General features: G+C 60.2%; 1 protein-coding gene across 1 annotated transcript in view; it reads right to left on the bottom strand.

Annotated features, from left to right (window-relative positions):
* Nucleotides 1-18,251, bottom strand: part of COL5A1 (collagen type V alpha 1 chain) — a 157,107-nt gene that overhangs the window by 100,485 nt on the left and 38,371 nt on the right. The window contains exons 5-11 of the mRNA XM_019641843.1: nucleotides 9,758-9,889; nucleotides 8,450-8,587; nucleotides 7,640-7,879; nucleotides 6,542-6,709; nucleotides 6,260-6,316; nucleotides 1,748-1,789; nucleotides 1,455-1,517 (exon numbers count right to left, since the gene is read on the bottom strand). Coding sequence (XP_019497388.1) covers nucleotides 1,455-1,517; nucleotides 1,748-1,789; nucleotides 6,260-6,316; nucleotides 6,542-6,709; nucleotides 7,640-7,879; nucleotides 8,450-8,587; nucleotides 9,758-9,889 — 840 coding nt within the window. The remainder of the gene's footprint in view (nucleotides 1-1,454; nucleotides 1,518-1,747; nucleotides 1,790-6,259; nucleotides 6,317-6,541; nucleotides 6,710-7,639; nucleotides 7,880-8,449; nucleotides 8,588-9,757; nucleotides 9,890-18,251) is intronic.

The following is an 18,251-nucleotide window of genomic DNA, read 5'->3' as shown; positions in this document are numbered from 1 at the left end:
TCCCCTCTGCCCAGATGCCCTGAGCACTCAGAAGCACAGAGAGTGCTGGTTCGTGAGCACTGAGATCCTCAGTGCTAGGCCAGTGCCTGGCACTACGTGCTGGGTGGACAGACGGATGGATGGACGGACACTTGGAGCAACTCAGGGGATTGGTCGGTCAGTATCCGTGCATGCCATGTGGAGCGTAGGGTCCTATCCTATGTCTACGAGGAAACGTCTACTAGGCCACGTGGTCCCCTCTTGTGGACGTGTAGCCTCGGCCACACCCGGTGGCGATGGCTCTGTGGGGGACTTGGCCGTCACCCCATCTCGCGCAGACCTCTGGAGTGAGCTGCACAACTCGAGTCGTGCTGGTCCTGGGGTGGGGGAGGGCAGTGGCTCTCACTTGTTTGTCTGGAATTTTGACTGTGGCCGAGCGGGGAGCACAGCCAGGGACCTGTTGGAAGCACAAGTGTCCCACAGGCCAGCCGAGTCCCCTGCCACGGAGCAAGACCCACTTACTCTGGGGCCCCAAAGCCATCGACCATAAATAAAGTGGCAGAGAATCCTGTTTGAGGCTCCATCTGAGCTGGGCTCTCAGAGGTCACCCAGCACGCAGGACAGGGAGACCCCAGCCACCATTCCACATGACCAGACCCAGCCATCATCCACCCAAGACGCTAAGGTCCGTCTTCGGCTCTGGGCAGCATGGCAGGCCCTGGGGATAAATGTCCATTAGGACGCACACGCTCCCAAGCTCTCTCGTCTACAGCTTAGCCAGTTACTGGCTCTTCATCTGACTGTGCTCACGTTGATATTCATTAGACCATCAGGAAGAAACAAAAGAAAGAGAAAACAGAAGACCCAAGCCAGACAAGCACCCACGAGGCTGCAGTACCCCAAAGCCCCACTAGGTGTCAGAACGAAATTGCCGTGTCTTAGGCTCAGCCTTCATCTCTTCTGCAGCAAAGGTCCCCCGGACCAGGGTCACCTGGGACACAACCCCTTGCCCCGAGCAAGCTCCCCCCGTGTCTGTTGCTTGATTTCCAGCAAGGAAGGTGGAGTGAGGGGTATCAAGGCCAACCAAGTCCTTGGACTGAGGAAGAATCGATGCAAGTTCCGTGAGAAGCCCGGACCTGGAGCTCTGGCCACGGCAGCTGCTGTTGTCACTGTCATACCAATGCAGGGCTGCAGGCCCCGCTGTGAGCTGACCACTAGCAGCCTCCCTGGGATTACAGGCCAGCCCCGCTGGGTCTTACTCTTGCAGGTGTCACCTGACTCAGGGCAGGGCGCTAGTCGGCCTCCCTAAATATCTGAAGCGGCTGGATGCTTTAAGGGGGTGGCACGAGATGTAACGGGGCAACGAGGAGAGGGAGGTTGGCGTGTGGCTGCCGTCTGCACGTGTGAGGCAGAGCAGGGCACACAGGGACGAGACCACAGAGCGTGGGACCCCCGGGAGCGGAGTCACCCCTTACCCTTTCTCCGGGGTCACCCACTTGGCCAGTGGGACCCATCGTTCCTGGAGGTCCTGGAAGACCCTAGGATTGAAAATAAAATCAGGGCAGAGTTCAAAGACGCAGCCACAGGCAACACCCAGCTCCCGCCTGGCTAGGCAACGGTGCAGACGGGGCCGGCGAGGTGCCGGGCCCCGGGGTGTCTGCAGAAGGTGGTGAGCGCTCCCCCTCTCCCATCCAGGAGCTTTAGCGGATGTCACTGATCCCTCTGAGCACCTCCCACACGTCATGGGAAAATAAAAAGTGACACTCACTGCGGGGCCTTCAGGGCCGGGTGGCCCCTCCAACAGCATGCCCTGGAAGAAACGGGGACAGTGTCTGAGGCTCCGGAACCCCAACCATCCCGAGACCCCAGGGTGGGCCCCGGCCCCCCCAGATCCTACTGGTGAGGACAGACCCCAGAAGAGAGGACCACAGACTGGGTACGGCCTCCAGTCAGCGCCCGCCCCCCTGGCAGGGGTCTTGAGCAGCAGTCTCTGTAACAGGGTGCTATGATGGGGCCACGGTGACTGTCCTCTGAGCATTTCCAGGAGCCCCCACGGGCCCGGTACACTGACCCACATGCTTCCCTCAAGAGAAGCCGAGAGGAGAGGGGGCACCCAGACCGCACTGCCGCACCCTCGGTCTCCCCTGCCCCCGAGGGGGGACACCCAGAGAGGCCCTGGGCAATGGCTTCCTGAGGGAGGGGTGGACTCCAGCCCCCAGCGCAGGCAACCGTCAGGCCCAACGTGGCTCAGACAGGACTTGTGGGAGCCCCCTCCTCCCTCCAGGTGGGAAATGCGCCCCCCCCAACAGCAGCCCAGAGCGAGCGAGCAAAACCGCCGAGTCCATGGGCCGTCAGCCGCTCTCTTCCAGCTGCTCACCCCACCCGGCCTGTCTTTACCCGCAGTGGGGACAAGGCCTGCTGTCCTCTCTGTCACCTGGGCTCCAGGGATGGGGTGTGGGCAGAAGGGACAATGGGCTTTAGCCCTCTGCTAGACGGAGCTCCCTGGCCCAGGGGAGGGCTCCCCACTCTCGGGCCTCCACTTCCAGCCCCTTTCCCGGGGCAGATCTCTTCTCTCTACCCCCGTCCGGTCAATGCCAGGGTCAGCCCCCCCCCCCGCCGCCCTCTGTTTCATGCCCACTTCAGGGGGGCTCTGAGCCAATGCACAACTTTGCAGAGAGGAAACAGGTCTGCACCCTGCAGGGGTCTGCACACTGAGGATGCAGCGGGGGTGGGGGGTACCTGGGGGGTCCTGGGACCAGGTGGGTCTGTCCGCCCTGCTGGGCAGGCCTCAGCCGCACACAGGGCCAGTGGACACAAGGATACAGTGATGTCCTAATTCTCCCTGCCAGCTCTTGTGACCTCTGGGACAGGGTGAGAGGGCTGGACGTGCTGGCCCTGGGGCAGACCTGCTGCCTCCATGCCCCCGACAAAAGGGGCACGAATGCTTCTCTCTAGGGATGATCAATGTCACCGAGGCCTGGCGTTGTCTTCAAAAGTGATCGAGCCTCTGTGAAACCTGGAATTGCTCCCTAGGAGATGGAGGACGTGGCCAGCAAAGGCTCATGCATCAGCCCAGGTGCCAGGCACCAGCGGGCAGGGGCTTCTGGTCAGGGGGCTGCAGAGCCCCTCCAACCCCTGCCCCTCCCACTGCAGCTCCCTGGCGACTGTGAGGATGGATGCTGTGTTTACACAGATGTGCACTCGGAGAAATATTTGTACGGGAGATGCACACAGAGAGCCCGTCCAACAGCTTCGTAAATCCAGCTTTCCTGTTTCCTTCTCTGAAAGGGCAGCTGGGAAGGCTCGGGAACTGAGCTGGGCTCAGGAGAGAAACACGGGCTGTGCTGGGCCCGGGCTGCAGCTGTCCGCCCAGACACGCCAACTGCTGTTCTGGGTGCTGGGGCGCTGCCAGGCGAGGCTCTCACGGGAGGGCCCACCCGGATCACTGTGCGGAGGCTCGGGAGGCAAGCTGGAAACAGCTGGACAGATGAGCCCAGCAGAGCAACGCCTGAACTCTCGCAGGCAGAGCCATCGCCGGGAGGCGCCCCTGTGGCCACCACCAAAGACGGCATCGACGACAACAGAGAGGGTGGCCTCGCTGGGGCTGCTGACCCCGTCCACACCTCACCAGGGTCTCAAAGTTCAGCTGGGGAGAATAACTGCCAGGGAAGGTCTGTCACTGCCAAACTCAAAACTCCTAACGGAGGTCCATCCACATGCTAAACAGCACGGACCAAAAAAAAAAAAAAAAAAGCTTTTTAACCACAGAGATGGAGATTTGTGCGCCTCTGACGGACATCTATTTGCCATGGGATACAGACCACTGAGTCCAGGGCTCCCTGGCCCCTGAGGCCCTAGGACGGCCGGGAGCGCCCACAATGCTCATCACCCTGGACGCTCTCGGCCGAGTGGAGCCTCTGATGTTGCTGACAAACTACAGAAGGTGCCGGATGTGAGTGGGACAGAGCCGGCCGCGTCCCTGGGATGGACACAGAGAAGGAACTGGTTCCAAGAGCGCCATCGACAGTGAGTCACATCTCCCAGAGGGACGTCTCTGGGGCAGGTGGGGGGAGAGGAAACAGGCACCCCATCCTCCGTGGGGACGGACGCCCGCGCAGTCAGAGGTGAGACCACGTCAGTGTCTCCCAGGCCTCGGCCATCTGTTTATGAGAGCTGAGACTTTGAGGACATCTGGCGACACTCCAGGTTGAGAAACTCCAACTGTTTACATGATTCCTCCAGGGACACCGGCCAAGGGCCCTGTGGACACTGCGAACGGGCTGGGGGCTGGGTGGGAGTGATGCCAGGGCCCGCGGCGGGGGGACCCTTCCCTAACAGCATCCAGATGGCTGGTTTTCCCCCAGCGAGGATGAAATGGGTTTTCTGTAGACACACGTTTTGTGCTGGACTGCCCCTGTCTTCTCAGCCCTCTCCTCTGGCCCGCCCCCACCAGTGGAGCCTGGAGCCAAGTACCCTGACCCCACTCCAGAGCTGGGAGGCACGGTTCTCCTTGCAGTGTCCCCCGGTCTGGGGACGTAAGCAAATAGGAAGCTTATCCAGGCAGAAGTGCCCGGACTTTACAGCCTAGGTACCTACCTGCCCTGGGCTCCCACTTTCTTCCCAGGTAAGACACCCTTTTCACTAAAGCAGTGGGAATACCACAAAAGGCACCCCAAATCAACAGCAAGTCCACCTGGGTACCAAACCATCTGGGGAAATGTCACTATCAGTCTCTACACCCCAGTGAAATAAGCACAGCCCGGACCACGGAGAAGTGACACTGGGGTGGCTCCTACACCCCGTTCTTCCAGGATGGCCCCCCAGGCTGGGCTGCACAGTTCCTACCCCTGGGTCGTCTGCATGGTGTCAGGACTTCTCATGTGGCTGAGCAAGGGGCCACCAGGCCTTGGGTCCCCCTAGTCACCTCTGCACCCCCACTCCTGCCCAATCCAGGTAAGCCCTGTCTTCCTGACCTGCAGACAGCACCAGAAAGGAGATGTCCCAGTCTGAGAAAAGGATGTGTGTCCAGTGCCCACAGCCCAGTGGCAGCGGCGGGTCCCATCCCTGGGCCGCACAAGACCACCTTTGCATCCTCAGATGCTCCGGGGGCCGGAAACGGGGCCAAAGAGAGAGCTGCAGAGTCTGCCCGCTGGGAGTTCCACCCTGAGGTGGGACATGTCTCTATGCCCCAGCCACGGGGCTTCAGGTCTCTCTGGGGAGATAAGAGCTTGCCACATGCATCGGTCAAGGTCCTGAGAGAACCTTCCCAGAGCCCCAGGAGGATGGAGGCCACCAGTATTCTCCATCCCAAAGCCCACGGTCAGAAGGGCACCGAAGCCCCAGTGTCACGTCCTGAGCTCCGCCATCAGGAACCCGGTCCTGGCAGCAAAAGGCCCAGCCCAGCCCGGCCTCGTGACTGGCCACGCTTCAGGACACCAGCCCCCTCCCTCCAGCACTTGGACGGTGTGGCGGGGTGGACCTCTCTTCCTGGTCCATAGCACCATGTCCACCACGTGCAGCACAGGCGTCCTGCCCACCTGGCATGGTGGGGGGCAAGGGAGGTTAGGGCCCAGACCCGGGGCAGCTCTCAGGCTACCGGGTACACCCAGGGCTGCCAACCAGGCATGGCTCCCTGAAGGCAGACGACGTCCCGCACTAAGTGGGGTCCCCGCCTACCCCCATCTAGGACCCCCTCCCTGCCCCCTCCCTTACGGCTCCACACATGAAGACATTACCGATCGTCATTTCTGCCTAACTTACCCATGATCCTGCTACCCAGCAATGCTGAGTTTTATTCAACGGGGGTCTCAGCGCAGCTCCGTGTGATTAAATTCCCCTGATGTGGTCTCATAAGCGCGTTTCACCAGTTCCAGCTTAGTCCACACCACACGGCTGCACCACCAGCCGTGGGGGGCAGAACCCGTGGTAAACCACAGCACCCGGAGCAAAGTCCAGGCCCCTAATCCTCTCCAACCCTCCAGAGGGGCTCTGCCTCCCTCTCAGACCTTCTGTCTCTTTTTATCAATTGACGCACAGTGACATGCACTGGCCTTAAGTGTACAGGGCAGACTTCTGACGAATTCAAAACCCACGTAGCCACCACCTCAGCCAAGGTCCGGAACGTCCCCCCACCTGAGTCTCAGCAATAAGCAGCACGTGGAGGTCACGGGGCTCCTCATGGTGGCCTAGGGGTGCAGGGGTCCCACAGGTCTGGCCACGGGCCCTGAGCAGTGACCCCACCCCCACCCATTTCAGAAAGAGGATAAGAAGCTGTCCTTACTGGTTCAATGATGGCGGGTTCTCCTTTTTGACCTTTCTCGCCCCGTGGTCCATCAATCTGGGATTTATAAAACGAACATGGAGAGAGAATGAGCAGGAGAGAAAGGCAGGTAAGGCCGAGGTGACAGCAAAGCTGTCATCACGCTTACAAAGCAGGGTGGCTGCCCCCCCCCCGCCCCCGCCCAGGCAAGCGAGGTGAGCAAGGCTGCCATCAGTGTCGTCAGGCCCACCCTTGGACCCCGGGGAGGGAGCCCACCGCCCCCGCCCCCTCCCAGCCCCTCACCCCTTCGAAGATGGTGTCCTGGTTGGCCGGCATGCCCGGCCCGATCTCCGATGGGGAGACGGTGGGGTCGTAGTAAGGGTCGTAGTAGTTCTCATCCAGGTTCTTGATGGTCTCTTCGGTGAACTCCCCCTCCAGGTCATCCTTCCCCTCCCCCGGAGGCGGAGCCGGCTGAGAGGGACGGGGCGGCAGGGTCACCCGGAGGACGCCAGGCGACTGCACAGAGATGCCCCTGCCTTCGCGGCCCCAGGCCCCACACCCTCGGGTCTCCGGGGAGCCTGGAGTCTGACTTGTTGGGAGAGCTCCTGGGGCCCCTGGTGGCCTCTCACACACCTTCTCCCTCTCACCATAGGAAAACTGTCACCCAAACCCGCCAGGACCCTGTGGCTAGCTAGAGCTGTGCCAGGATGGGCACAATGTACCAGGATGGGCCGTGCACCTGGGGACGCTGGTGCCGTCAGGGCTCCACCCCAGGGCCTCACGGTCTTGGGGTAACATGCCCCTAATCCCATGCCCAGTGACAGGGATTTGGACACATCAGAACCGTGTGTCCACTCCGTGGCCACCAAGAATTCATTATCACACAATGGCTGTTTTTTAAGCTCCCGCGCTGGGCTGGGCACTGTGCTCAATTCCTCCTTAATCTGAAAACTTGGCAACAACCCCAGGAGGCGGGCACGTTAGAGCCATGTTGTAAATGAAAACAGTGAAATGGGGAGAAGGACGTCACTTTCCAAAGTCACTGGTGGGGAGGCGAGGCCAGGTCTGCCTGACAGGAAAGCCCAGCACGGGCCCAGAACTACCCGCCTCGCTCTCGTTTGCTTGTCCGTGTCCCCAGCTCGTCAGCTGTCCAGCCTGACCCCTCCCAGGCCACAGACAGGGACACTGTCCACAAGCTTGCTTTGTCATCCATCTCCCCCAAACCCTGAGTCCCGGACGGCGGGACTCACTCCACCCGCTTTGCAGATGACACACGGACACACTGAGACGGACTCAGCAGGTCGGTGGTTCCAACCTTGCTTGGCCTCTCCTGGGAGCAGGGGCCACCCAGGGGTCCCACCCCTCGCCTCAACCAAGGCCACTCAGAAGGGAAGCAATTACGTTGGAGGCGTTGGAGGTCCCCGCCGTGCTGGTGGGCACCCCGGGCCCTGCGTCATGGTCGGGGAGCTGGTCGGGGTCCTCGATGCCCTCGATATAGCTGAGGTCCTCGTAAGGGGGCGGCGTGTAGTAGTCCTCGCTGGGCACGTAGTCATAGTCCCCTATGCCAAGGTCCTCCTCCTTCCCGGCCCCCTCGCCAGTGTTGGGCACCGGAGGGGCTGCCGTGGGCGGCGGCGTCAGCTCCTGAGACCAGGCAGAGAGAGGGGCAGGGCTGGGAGGCGGCCGACGCGGCAGGGCCAGGTCTTGGGTTCCCTCTGTGGCAAAGCACGAGCCTCTCAGGCAAGCAAGAGCCCCGTGGACTTCAGATGCAGGGCCACCGCAGTCCAGCAGGAAGGGGGCAGCCCAGCCCAGGAGGGGCTCTGAATGGACTACAACCCCTAAATTATACACTTGAAAAGGGTGATTGTATCTCAAAATTTAAAAAAAAAAGAGAGAATATTCTAGACTTTTACAGCAGCATGGGCCAGTCTCCTGGCCACTCTGTGGGGAGGGGACTGTGCCCCTTCACATCTATGTCCCCCGATGTCACACATCACCATGGGCAGCCCTCTGCCCAACACTCCCCATAAGTACGAATGAAGCCCATACAATCATCAGTCCCCCGGTCACTCCTTTCCCCACCACGCGTCCACCCGCCACCTCCATCTCGGGCCTCACCCAGTGGCCCCCACACTCATGCTTGCCACAGCTTCTTCCTGGCCCCCCGCCCCCCGCCCCGTGGCCTCCAGAGACCAGCAGCCCCCCCGCCCAGACCTCGGCCACCTCCGTGGTCTCTCTAGCAGCTTCCACAGGCTTCTTGGTGGGTGCGGGCTCCTTGCTTGGGTCGTCCGTGTCCTCGTAGTAGGGGTACTCGTAGTAATAGGTCTCGCCTTCCCCCTCGCCTTCCGGGTACTGGAAGTAAACAGGGCTCGTGAGGAAGGAGTGGCCCCATCAGGAGACCAGCCTGCTTGCTTGTCCTGCTCCGGGCTCGGCCGGGAGGCATGGACACCAGAACGCCATGCCCAGCTCCAGGCACAAACCCCCACGGGGCCCCGAAAAGGCTTCTTCCCCCGCCCCCCAGGTCCTCAGGAAGCTGAGCTAGCCCCATGAGAAGTCCAAGAGAGCAAACAGAGGACCCCAGGTCCCCTTCAAAGAAACTTGAGTCCTAAGAGGTCCAGACGTTCTCTCCCTTTAGACTCCACAGGATGGACAACCAGCCAAACTGTGGGCTCTGCTGGCAATGCCACTGTCAGTCAGGATCCCCCAAAGCTCAGTGGGAGGGACTTCACAGAGCCAGGGCAGCCCTCGTCCCCAGGACCATCTCCACCCCAGGAACTAGGAGGGGCCGGCCGGGAGGCCTCAGCTGCAGGGACTCAGCCGGGAGCACCGTCCAGGCCACTCTCAGGCTGGTAAGACGCGCTGGGCCAGGGGACCCACAGGTTCCTGGGGGGCACTGCGTCTTCTCTGACTGGTCATGAAAGAAGGGCAGCCAGGAACAGAGCTTAGAAGAAGGGGGTCAAATCTGAGCAGCGGTGGCAGAGGGTTCTCACAGGAAGTATGAGCGAGAATCGCAAAACAATTAACCCAGGCACTGCTGGGGTGTGAGGGCAGGTGAAGGAGACAGGCTGACCCACAGACCACAGCAGGTCACGGTGAGGGGGACGAAGCCAAGGACACGTTCCTGAAACACTCGGCACGAGGCTGCTCGTCTGAGTCGCTGTCACTCTGGGGGTCACAGGACCCATTCTTCTGCAACAAACAGCCCTCAGCTCCCTTCTCGTTGGCCAGCTCCAGACTGCACCCCCGGAGACTTAGCCCACGAGGGCACCTGTGGCCTCTCCACTCACAGACACCCTATCCGGGTCATAGGCCAGAGGGTAAGAGCGACACCGCACCCTCATCACCTAGGAACTCACTTGAACCTAAAGGAGAGGGTTCTTAAACATCCTTTGGGACTCAATCCACATTCTCTCCTGGTGGGTTTATTGAAAACGGGGGTCCCACGGCTTCTGTGTCCCTCCACCCCCACCCTGCCTGCCTGACCCACAGCCCCCACCACGAACCCAGTTAGAACTGACTCACATATTCATCTGGGTTGGGGTCCTGAGACTGGGGGGTGTCGGGGACGGCAGTGTCACAGTCGGGGCTATAGTGCTCGCAGTAATCGTAAGCTGCCCGGTGGTCCGACACGAACAACAGCTGCTGGATGTCACCCTGGAAAAGGACAAAAACCCTGGAACAGGTGCTACACAAGGACTCATTTGGGGACACAGGATCAGCCTGATGCCTGAGACGGGGAGCTTGTCCTCAGCCAGCTTTCCTCTCCAGAGCTGCTGCCTCCAAAAACCACTCAGGCCAGGCTGGCCTACCCAACCGTCCACCCACCTAACAACCCATCATCTATCCACCCACCCACCCCTCTGTCCGTCCATCCATCCATCCACCATGCATCCATTCATCCACCATGCATCCATCTATTCAATAGAAATTACTGAGCACCTACTAAGTGCCAGCCACTACATCACACACAGGGGATGCAGTCACGGCCCAGACAGAACCACTCTCCCTGACACCTTGGACTTCCCTTGTGCGCCATGGACAAGATCACATGCATACCCAGTCTGTGTCTTCACCAGGCTTTCATGATGCCCCCATGAGCCCCGCCACCCCTTTCTGGCCAGAGGCCTGGGGCCGCTCCTGCTCCTGTGCCCTACTCTGCTGCGGTCCAGCCAAAGGCATGTTCCACTCCTGAAGGGCAGAGCCAGGAGTACGGGCAAGAGAACACCGTGCCATGACCTTGACCCAGAGGCATGGTGCTGGGCCGGCCGAGTGGCTCAGTTGGTTAAGAGCTCGCTCAAGAGTGCGAGCTCTGAGCAACAGCGGTTCGAGTCCCGGCCCGAGCTGAGCTGCCACTGAGCTGCCAACAGGTGGCAGGATGGCTCAGCTAAAAAAAAAAAAATCTCCAGAGGTGTGGTGCCCATCCAGCACAGGTCAGAACCACAGCCCCGAGCAAGGAAGCCAGGCCCTCCCTGCCTTTCATTTGGCGAAGGTGTGTGAACCCCTTCTCTGTGCCAGGCCCTGGGCTGTACCAGGAAGGCAGAGAGAGACACGGCAGATATGGTCTGCCATCGCTTGACGTGCCACCCGAAGTCACTAAGTGTGGGTCCCCGGATGGCCTTCAGGGCTCTGTGAAGCAAGGTGCCGGTGGCGTGCACAGCCCTAGGGTCAGGATCTATCACCCGCCTGGCTTCCCAAAGGCTCTGTGGGAAAACTGGCCCAGAGAGGAAGTGACGTGGGGGTGACTCAGTAGCAGAACTGGGCGACCGTCCTAGAGTCCAGAATAGGCCCACCCCAGCTGATCTCTGAAGCATGGTTCCAAATACATGGCCCCCCAAGCTCAGGTTTGAAATCCCTGAAGGCTGAGTGAGGAGCTCCGAACCCCTCAGGCAGACCCATCTCCATGCAGACGGCTCTCAGGAAGCGCGCCTCCTTCGAAGGCCAGTCGCAGCTGTGCCTCTGGCAGCCCCCACAGGGGCCCTCCTGCCGTCAGTGGGACCGCAGCCCCTCCGCCATCCTGCCACTGGCCTCCTCCCCGCCCAGGCCCACCACAGGGACGCAGGGACGCAGGGACGGGGGCTTCGCAGCACACCTGAGCACCTCCCCCCTCCGCCCGCGCCAGCACCTCGCCCCCAGGCTTGGCTCCCTGTGCCTGTCTTCTCCGGCTGCCTCGGCTGGTAGAGCTGCCCGCGCTCGCATCTTCCCCCTTCTCTCCCTCTCCCCTCCTCCCGCCTTCCCTTCCCCCCTCTCTCTCAGCCCCTCTCCTCCCTCTGGATGTCAGAGGCTCCTGGCCCACATTTTAAACTCTCCAGCAGAAGAGAACCATATGACAGGAACACTGAATCAAAACCACACGTTTTTATTAAGTAACAGGACTTCTAGTTGAAATTTCATCCAATTCAAATAAAATATTTTCTCTTTTCACTGGCAGCTTGACATCTGAATATATGTTCTCCAAATGCAGTTACTGGAAGAAAGGGGAGGCTTAGGGGCCTCTGGGGGGCAGCCGTGACCGCTGGCCCTCAGTGCGTCCCCGGGCCGAGCAGCCAACACACTGTACTGCAGCCGCCTGGGGAAGGGCCGGGACGGTCCACCCTCTCTGTCCTGGGATGCCAGGGCACCCGCCCAGCCCCCGGCGGGCAGGGCCGAGTCCATGGCATGAATATCTGCGAACGGGCGCGGGTAGGATGTGTTTCCCTCGATCTCCCCAGATTCAAGCCCCTGTTCGCGCTGACCTGTCCCTTGGCCACCCAGATCCCCTGCCTGCCCCAGGGCCCACTCCCCAGATGGCAGCCGACTGAACGTGTAATCAGCTGAGGACTGGCCACAGGGCCTTGCAAGCACGCAGCTGCTGTATTCCCGGCACGTGCCCTCCACTGCAAACACCTGCACTCGTTCAAAATCATTTTTCTCACCAAATCCTTCCGTGGGATTTAACAAACGTGCCCGTTTGTGCTGTGGGTACACCTCTCTGAGGGCAGGGGTCTGGCCACCCCACCCCCACTGTGGAGAAGGGGAAACCATAAAGCTCTGGTCGTTCGAAGGTGCAGCCAGGGCTGACAAGGGCCCCTCACAGGCTCCACTCAAGCTCCCACCTTACGTTCTAAGCCAAAGGCAGCTCCCTGGAGGGCGGTCCCCCTCACGTCCCCAGGGAGACCTCAGGAATTCCTTCTAAAATGTCCAATCAGAGCCAACTAATTTCTCTCCGGAGCAAGGGGGCACGTACGAAACTGTCCAGCCCAGCTGTCCACCAGCCTGGTGACCCCGGGCAGGACAGGGGCTCTGGGAGTCTCAGTGACCCCTTCAGCCACAGGAAACCTCGGCCTTCCCTGCCCTCCTCCACGCTCGTGCAGACCAGGCAGAGAAATCTGAGCGACGCTGCAAAGCCAGAACTGTAACTGTCCAAGTTCCCTGCCCTTGGAGTTTGCAGGCTGGGGACACTGAATACCTGTGCGTCCTTTGCAAAGATCTTGTCCCCCACTGCGCTTTTTCTCGTCGAGACTACATGTATCAGGAAGCTTCTCAGCGCAGGGATTCCAGCCACCGCCGCCAGTGACCTGGAGACAGCACGCCCCCGGCGAGCCCTAACCTGCTACATACAGCCTCTCTGGTATAAAACTGATGACCACAACTTTATGGTCATTTTGAGAGCATTTTCATGATGCCTCCTGTGAAGTGGCCCCTCTCTCCTGGTGGAGCCATTCACAGCGGCTGTTGGTGGGAGATGCTGGGGGCCTGGGAACAAAGCCCAGTGGGCAAAGTCGGCAGGACAGCCCCAGGCTTGGGTGTGTCTGTGTTTTGGGGGTACATGCTGAAGGCTGGAGCCCGGGGCTGGGTCACGATGCTCACCTATGGCTACAGGACCACACACAATGAGGCCCCTGGCCTTTTGGGAGCTGGACGCCAGCTCTGTGAGGCTGGCTTTAGGTCAGAGTTGCTGGTGGGCAGGGCCCTGACCCTTCTGGAGGCACTGAGGACACCCCAGTGGCCTTTTTGGGGGGTGAGAGGGCTCTGATGCCCAGGAACCCTCCAACAGCCTGGCCTTGACCTTGGAAAAGCCTGTTGCCCCTTCCCCCAGAGACAGCCTAACGATCCCCAAACTCACAGGCCCAGGGCTGCTGGCACACACTCTGACCCCACTCGCAGCCCCACCAGGAGGGCTTTCTGAGGTGCCCTGCCCCGCGCAGCTTCAGCCTTTCACGTTCCCTGTCCATGTCGCATCTGCACAAGACTGACTTCTCAGACGAGCTACACAGATGAGCCCTCACCTGTCTCTGCGGCCTCTCCAGGACAGAGCGGCTGCCTCGTTTCTTCTCTCATCCCGTCTCACACGGAATGAACTACGGCTCGTGGAGGGGGCCCCTCTTGAAAGGGCACAGTGGGGGCTCCTGAGTCACTGCCTGCCTGTGGCCCCTGCAGTTCCCACCCCAGAGCTGCCTGGTCCCCTTGGAGTTCAAGTGCTGTATTCTGCGCACACGACCCCCTTGGGTTCCTAGTTCCCATAAATGACACCATCACTTCACCCAGGCAGCCCTCCGCGGGGGTGGGGGGCAGGCACCAGCCCAACCGGCCCCTGAGCACAGGCTGGAACTGGTTCCACGTCTCGATCCCCAGGCCAAGCCGTTTGATCACTCAGTTTAGCTCTAAATGCCAACCCCAGACCTGGTGGCCCCACGCAGCCTGCCCTGCGGTGGCTCAAATCCCTTCCCAGAGAAGCGGGTGCCGGCTGCACTCACTCTCCCTCGCCCTGACGATGCCCGCAGCCTTCTCCTTTACGCCCCTCATTTCTGCTCCTGCCAGGTCAGTAGAGCTCTGGTGAGCTCCTAGAAGTTTCTGCCACCATGCCCAGCATCACTATGGCCACTCCACTGTGCTGCCCAGTCTCGGTGCTGGGGGTGGCAATTAGAGGTCCGGCAGCCTGACAGGACAGGCCAGGCAGCCCGAGAGGCCTCAGCTGCTAGGGCACAGCAGGACACACGCTGTCCTTGGCCCTTCGCTGAGCCGGGAGTGTTTTGCTGAGGGAATCAGTTCTGCCTTTCCCGATAATGAGTTTTATCCGGCCGACGCGTCTGCTGTGAGCTGAGGAAATTGCAGAGTTTTCGTTGGAGAGCTTTGCAACCTTGGGGACTGGAGATGGAAGGCGTCTGCTTTGCCCAAATGAGGGAGGCTCTCCCGCCGGCACTTCTGGCGTGTTTGTGCTGCCGTTCCTCACTCCCTCTCCGTGCCATTCAATGCTGCGTTCCTCCTCTCAACAAAACCTGATCCCCGGGGGGAAGCCAGACCAGCCCCATCACAGCCCCTCCTCTATAACCCAACAGGCCCCATGGGGACCCTTGCATCACTTTTCCTCTGATTTCTGTAGCCTAATTTTAGCCGGAGCACTTCACACTCGTAAAGGGAGACACAGATAACTTGAGAAGACAAGCGTTTCTTGTTGGAGGCTGCGGGAGGGGTGGTTGGAAGCGTGCTGTCCATGGAACAAAACCAAGAGGAAGGCACCCACCTTCCTGCTGCCGGTGGTTCTGGCCACAAGTTGGCACCGTCTGTGCAAAAGGTAGCCCAGAGTGAGTCTGCGCCCACTGGCCAGCCAGGGCTCAGAGAGGGTGCAGGGGCTCCCCAGCCGGGCTCTCACAGGACAGAGGGAGGAAGGCAGGGGGGAGGGCTCTGGTGGCCAGTACACCTGGGGTCCCATCCCAACCCAGTGACACTTAGGTGTGTTCCCAGAAAGGTGTTGCCACGGTTTCCTCCCTGTACAATGAAGGAGGCCACTCCAGGGTCACGGCTGCTGGGAGTGGGGAGCCCACCCACCTCTGTCAACAGGAGCTGAAGCAGGACCGGGTTTTCCCAACAAGCAACAGGGTATCGACACCTACGTGCACATCACCCAGGGTGCACGAGGGCCACGCCGTCACGGTCCACCCGGCAGGGCTTCCTCCCCAGGGAGCCTGGTGGATTCTGACTGATGTGATCAATGCAATGGCCGGGGGACACCAGGCCCCCCTTCCAGAGCCAGTTCCTGATGTCCTGGGAGATGTCGCACATACAAGGCCACCTGTTTCCCCTGTTCAAGCTCTTGTAGCCCAAACAAATCACATTTAAAATCTGGCTCTGATATTTTTCATCCATGAGTCGCACAATGGAAAAGCAGAGGCCCCAGCCAGAGGACGTCTAGATCATTTTTTCCATGATTTTTGGAGAACCCATGGAGTCTGAGAGTGAGTTTAACACTATTTGGGCGAGTGTTAAAGAAACATCTCCATGTGGTCACGAAACACTTCCTGCTGCCCCCACCCCAGGTCCCGCCTCCCCGATCCCGGTCTGACTTCCCTGCGACACAGGCCCCTCGGGTCCCCATCCAATTCTCACCTGTGCCACCAGCCAGCTGCTGCTCCAGGGTGACCAGGGTCGGGTGTACTCACACCTGCACTGGTGCAGGCTGTGAAATGCCACAGCTGAGTCCCCACGGGGCGCCAAGGGCACAGGGGCGGGGACGAGGATGGTCCGATCCTGCCTTATTGGACCCAGAAGCTGGCTACAGCCACAAGGGGGCCAACTTAGAGAACTCAGAGAGGGGACACTCCGTCTTCATACCAAGGGACAGGGCAGCCCTGCCAGTGTCAGGGGCCAGGCAGACAGGCCCACCTCCTCAAAAGCCCACGAGGCTATAGAGGGCATGGGCCTCATGTCCTTTCCCTGTCAGCAGCCCTGGACATTTAGATGACCTGCCAGCCCAGACACAAATGCCCACACGCGTTGCCTGGACAGCATGTGAGTGAAGCAGCCCCACCCTGTTTCCCCCTGGACTTTCAGAGCAACGAGCCTGTGGAGCCTGGGTTGACCATGAGCATGGGGAGGTCCCTACACATGGAAGGACATACTTCGTGACAAGATCCACAGAGAAAGGGGCACAGACCCTGGCATCACCACATAGAGGGGCGAGACGCTGACCAAAAGTGGCCTGTGTGCTGGGACCTTCCCTGCCAGTTGTGGGGCCTTACGGACATCACTGGTTCTCTCCAGGCCTGTATTTGTTCATTTGTGAAAGAGGATAATAAGATCTATCCACAGAAGTATCCCGAGGACTAAGTGTGATACTTGTGCAGAATACACAGTGGGCCTGGGACAGTGATGCCTAGATAAACAGCAACTGTCATCACCATCATCACCACCACCACCACCACCATCACCATCGCCAGTATAAACACCATCAACATCACCACCAATATTATCACTGCCATCACCGTCACCGCCATCAACGTCAACATTACCATCATTATTACCGTCATGGCCACCATCACCACGACCAGTCATCAACAGCCCTTGACCCCTGACCGAGGCTCACCAGCCTCTCCCACACGAAGGCAGTCAGGTCTGATCACTCTTTCGCTCATTCAACCAGCATTTGTAGCACCTCTGTAATGCGACTTATGGTCACTGCAGGCGCGTGAATTCCAGTTCCCCCAGGACCGGCCTGCAGGTCTGTCACGCCCCTCGCTGAATCTCCCATCTCTGGGACAAGGATGGTAATCATGATAGTAATACTAATTATCATCGTCATATAGCTCTAACAATAAGCACCTTCCCTCCCACAGTGTGGTCAGAGAGCCTAAGGGTTCACGGTAACCACATGCCCGCACCCAGAGGCCCTCAGACAGCATCACCGAGTGACAGGGACGCCTGGCGTGGGCTTGCTGGCTGCTGCCCCGTGCTGAGGGCTTTGTCAGGCAGTATGGCCTTTCATCCTTACCACAAGCCTAGCAGCCCCATTTTCTGGGTCATGAAACTGAGGCCCAGCCTTGCCCAAGGCCATGTGCATGGTAAGTGGGGGCCAGGGCTCAGCCACAGCTCCCCAGCACCCCTGGCGGCTGGCCATGAAAAAGAAGAAGCACCGAGCATGAGGTTGGGACCCTTGGCCCTCCAGCGGCCCATGCCAGCAGCTCTCAGGCTCAGGAGGGCGGGCTCCCCTCAACCTCTGCCCCTCACCTGTCACTGCAGCTTCCAGAAGCTTCAGACACAGCGCTCCGCTCCTCCAGGAAAGCTGCCCACCCTCCTTCCCTCCTGAGGTGACCCAGTCGATCCCCCGGGAGCCTCTGCAGCACTGCGGGTCACCGAGCAGTGACATTCCTTCCTGGAGCCCTGGGCGCCGGTCCTCCCAGGGGACCCGCAGATCAGAAAGTCCACTGTAAGCGCATGACGTCATCCCACAAGGCTTGTCCTGCAGCACGGCGTCAACCCGTCTGGGCTGGCACACGGGCCTCCATGGAGGAAACCTGAAGCCCTCCCGGGCCAGGCCACCGGAGGGGTCAGGGCCCTCAGCAAGGGCAGAAGCAGGGCCTGCCTGACTGTGGGGTCTCACCCGACAGCCCGCCCAGCTGCTTGGCTCTCGTGGTCATGAGCACACAGCACAACCCAGGCCAGCAGAGGGGCACGTCCCCAGCTCGACGCCCACCCCTGAAAACCTGACAGCCCAGGTGCCATTCCAGATGAAGGCCCCTGGACACGGACAGCCACAGGAGCCCCTGCTGTGTCACCGAGCTCCAGCCTACAGGCTGCCAGCCACCTGCTCCAGGCGAGAGTCCAGACCTACATCCGACCGCTGCCCAGCCCTTCCTGAACCTGAACCAGAGACAAAAATGCACCTCTGACTCCCTGTTCACGGTCCTCATTGGCCAGTGAGCCGCCCGCCGGAGCCGAGACAGGCACAGGGCTGCCCAACCATCCCCTCCCGCCTCCTCAGTGACACAGCCCAGCAGCCCGAGAAAGCCTCCATTTGGAACCAACCAAATACACCCAGAGACATGCTTTTCATTAACTACATGTGCCCTGCAGGAATTAATTGTAGCAAGCGGGTTGGACAGTGACCCCACAAGAAAGGTCATGGCCCTTACTTAGAAACAGGGTCTGTGCAGATGTCACTAAGGTACGGGTCTCGAGACGAGAGCACCCCCGGGAGGGCCCCCCCACCCCCCGATCAGGGTTCTGATACACACACAGAGCAGAGAGGGGAGGAGAAGTCACG

Source organism: Hipposideros armiger, unplaced genomic scaffold (genome assembly GCF_001890085.2).
Source record: "Hipposideros armiger isolate ML-2016 unplaced genomic scaffold, ASM189008v1 scaffold_3, whole genome shotgun sequence".
NCBI classification, from domain to species: domain Eukaryota; kingdom Metazoa; phylum Chordata; class Mammalia; order Chiroptera; family Hipposideridae; genus Hipposideros; species Hipposideros armiger.
This window is presented reverse-complemented; position numbering and strand designations above follow the sequence as displayed.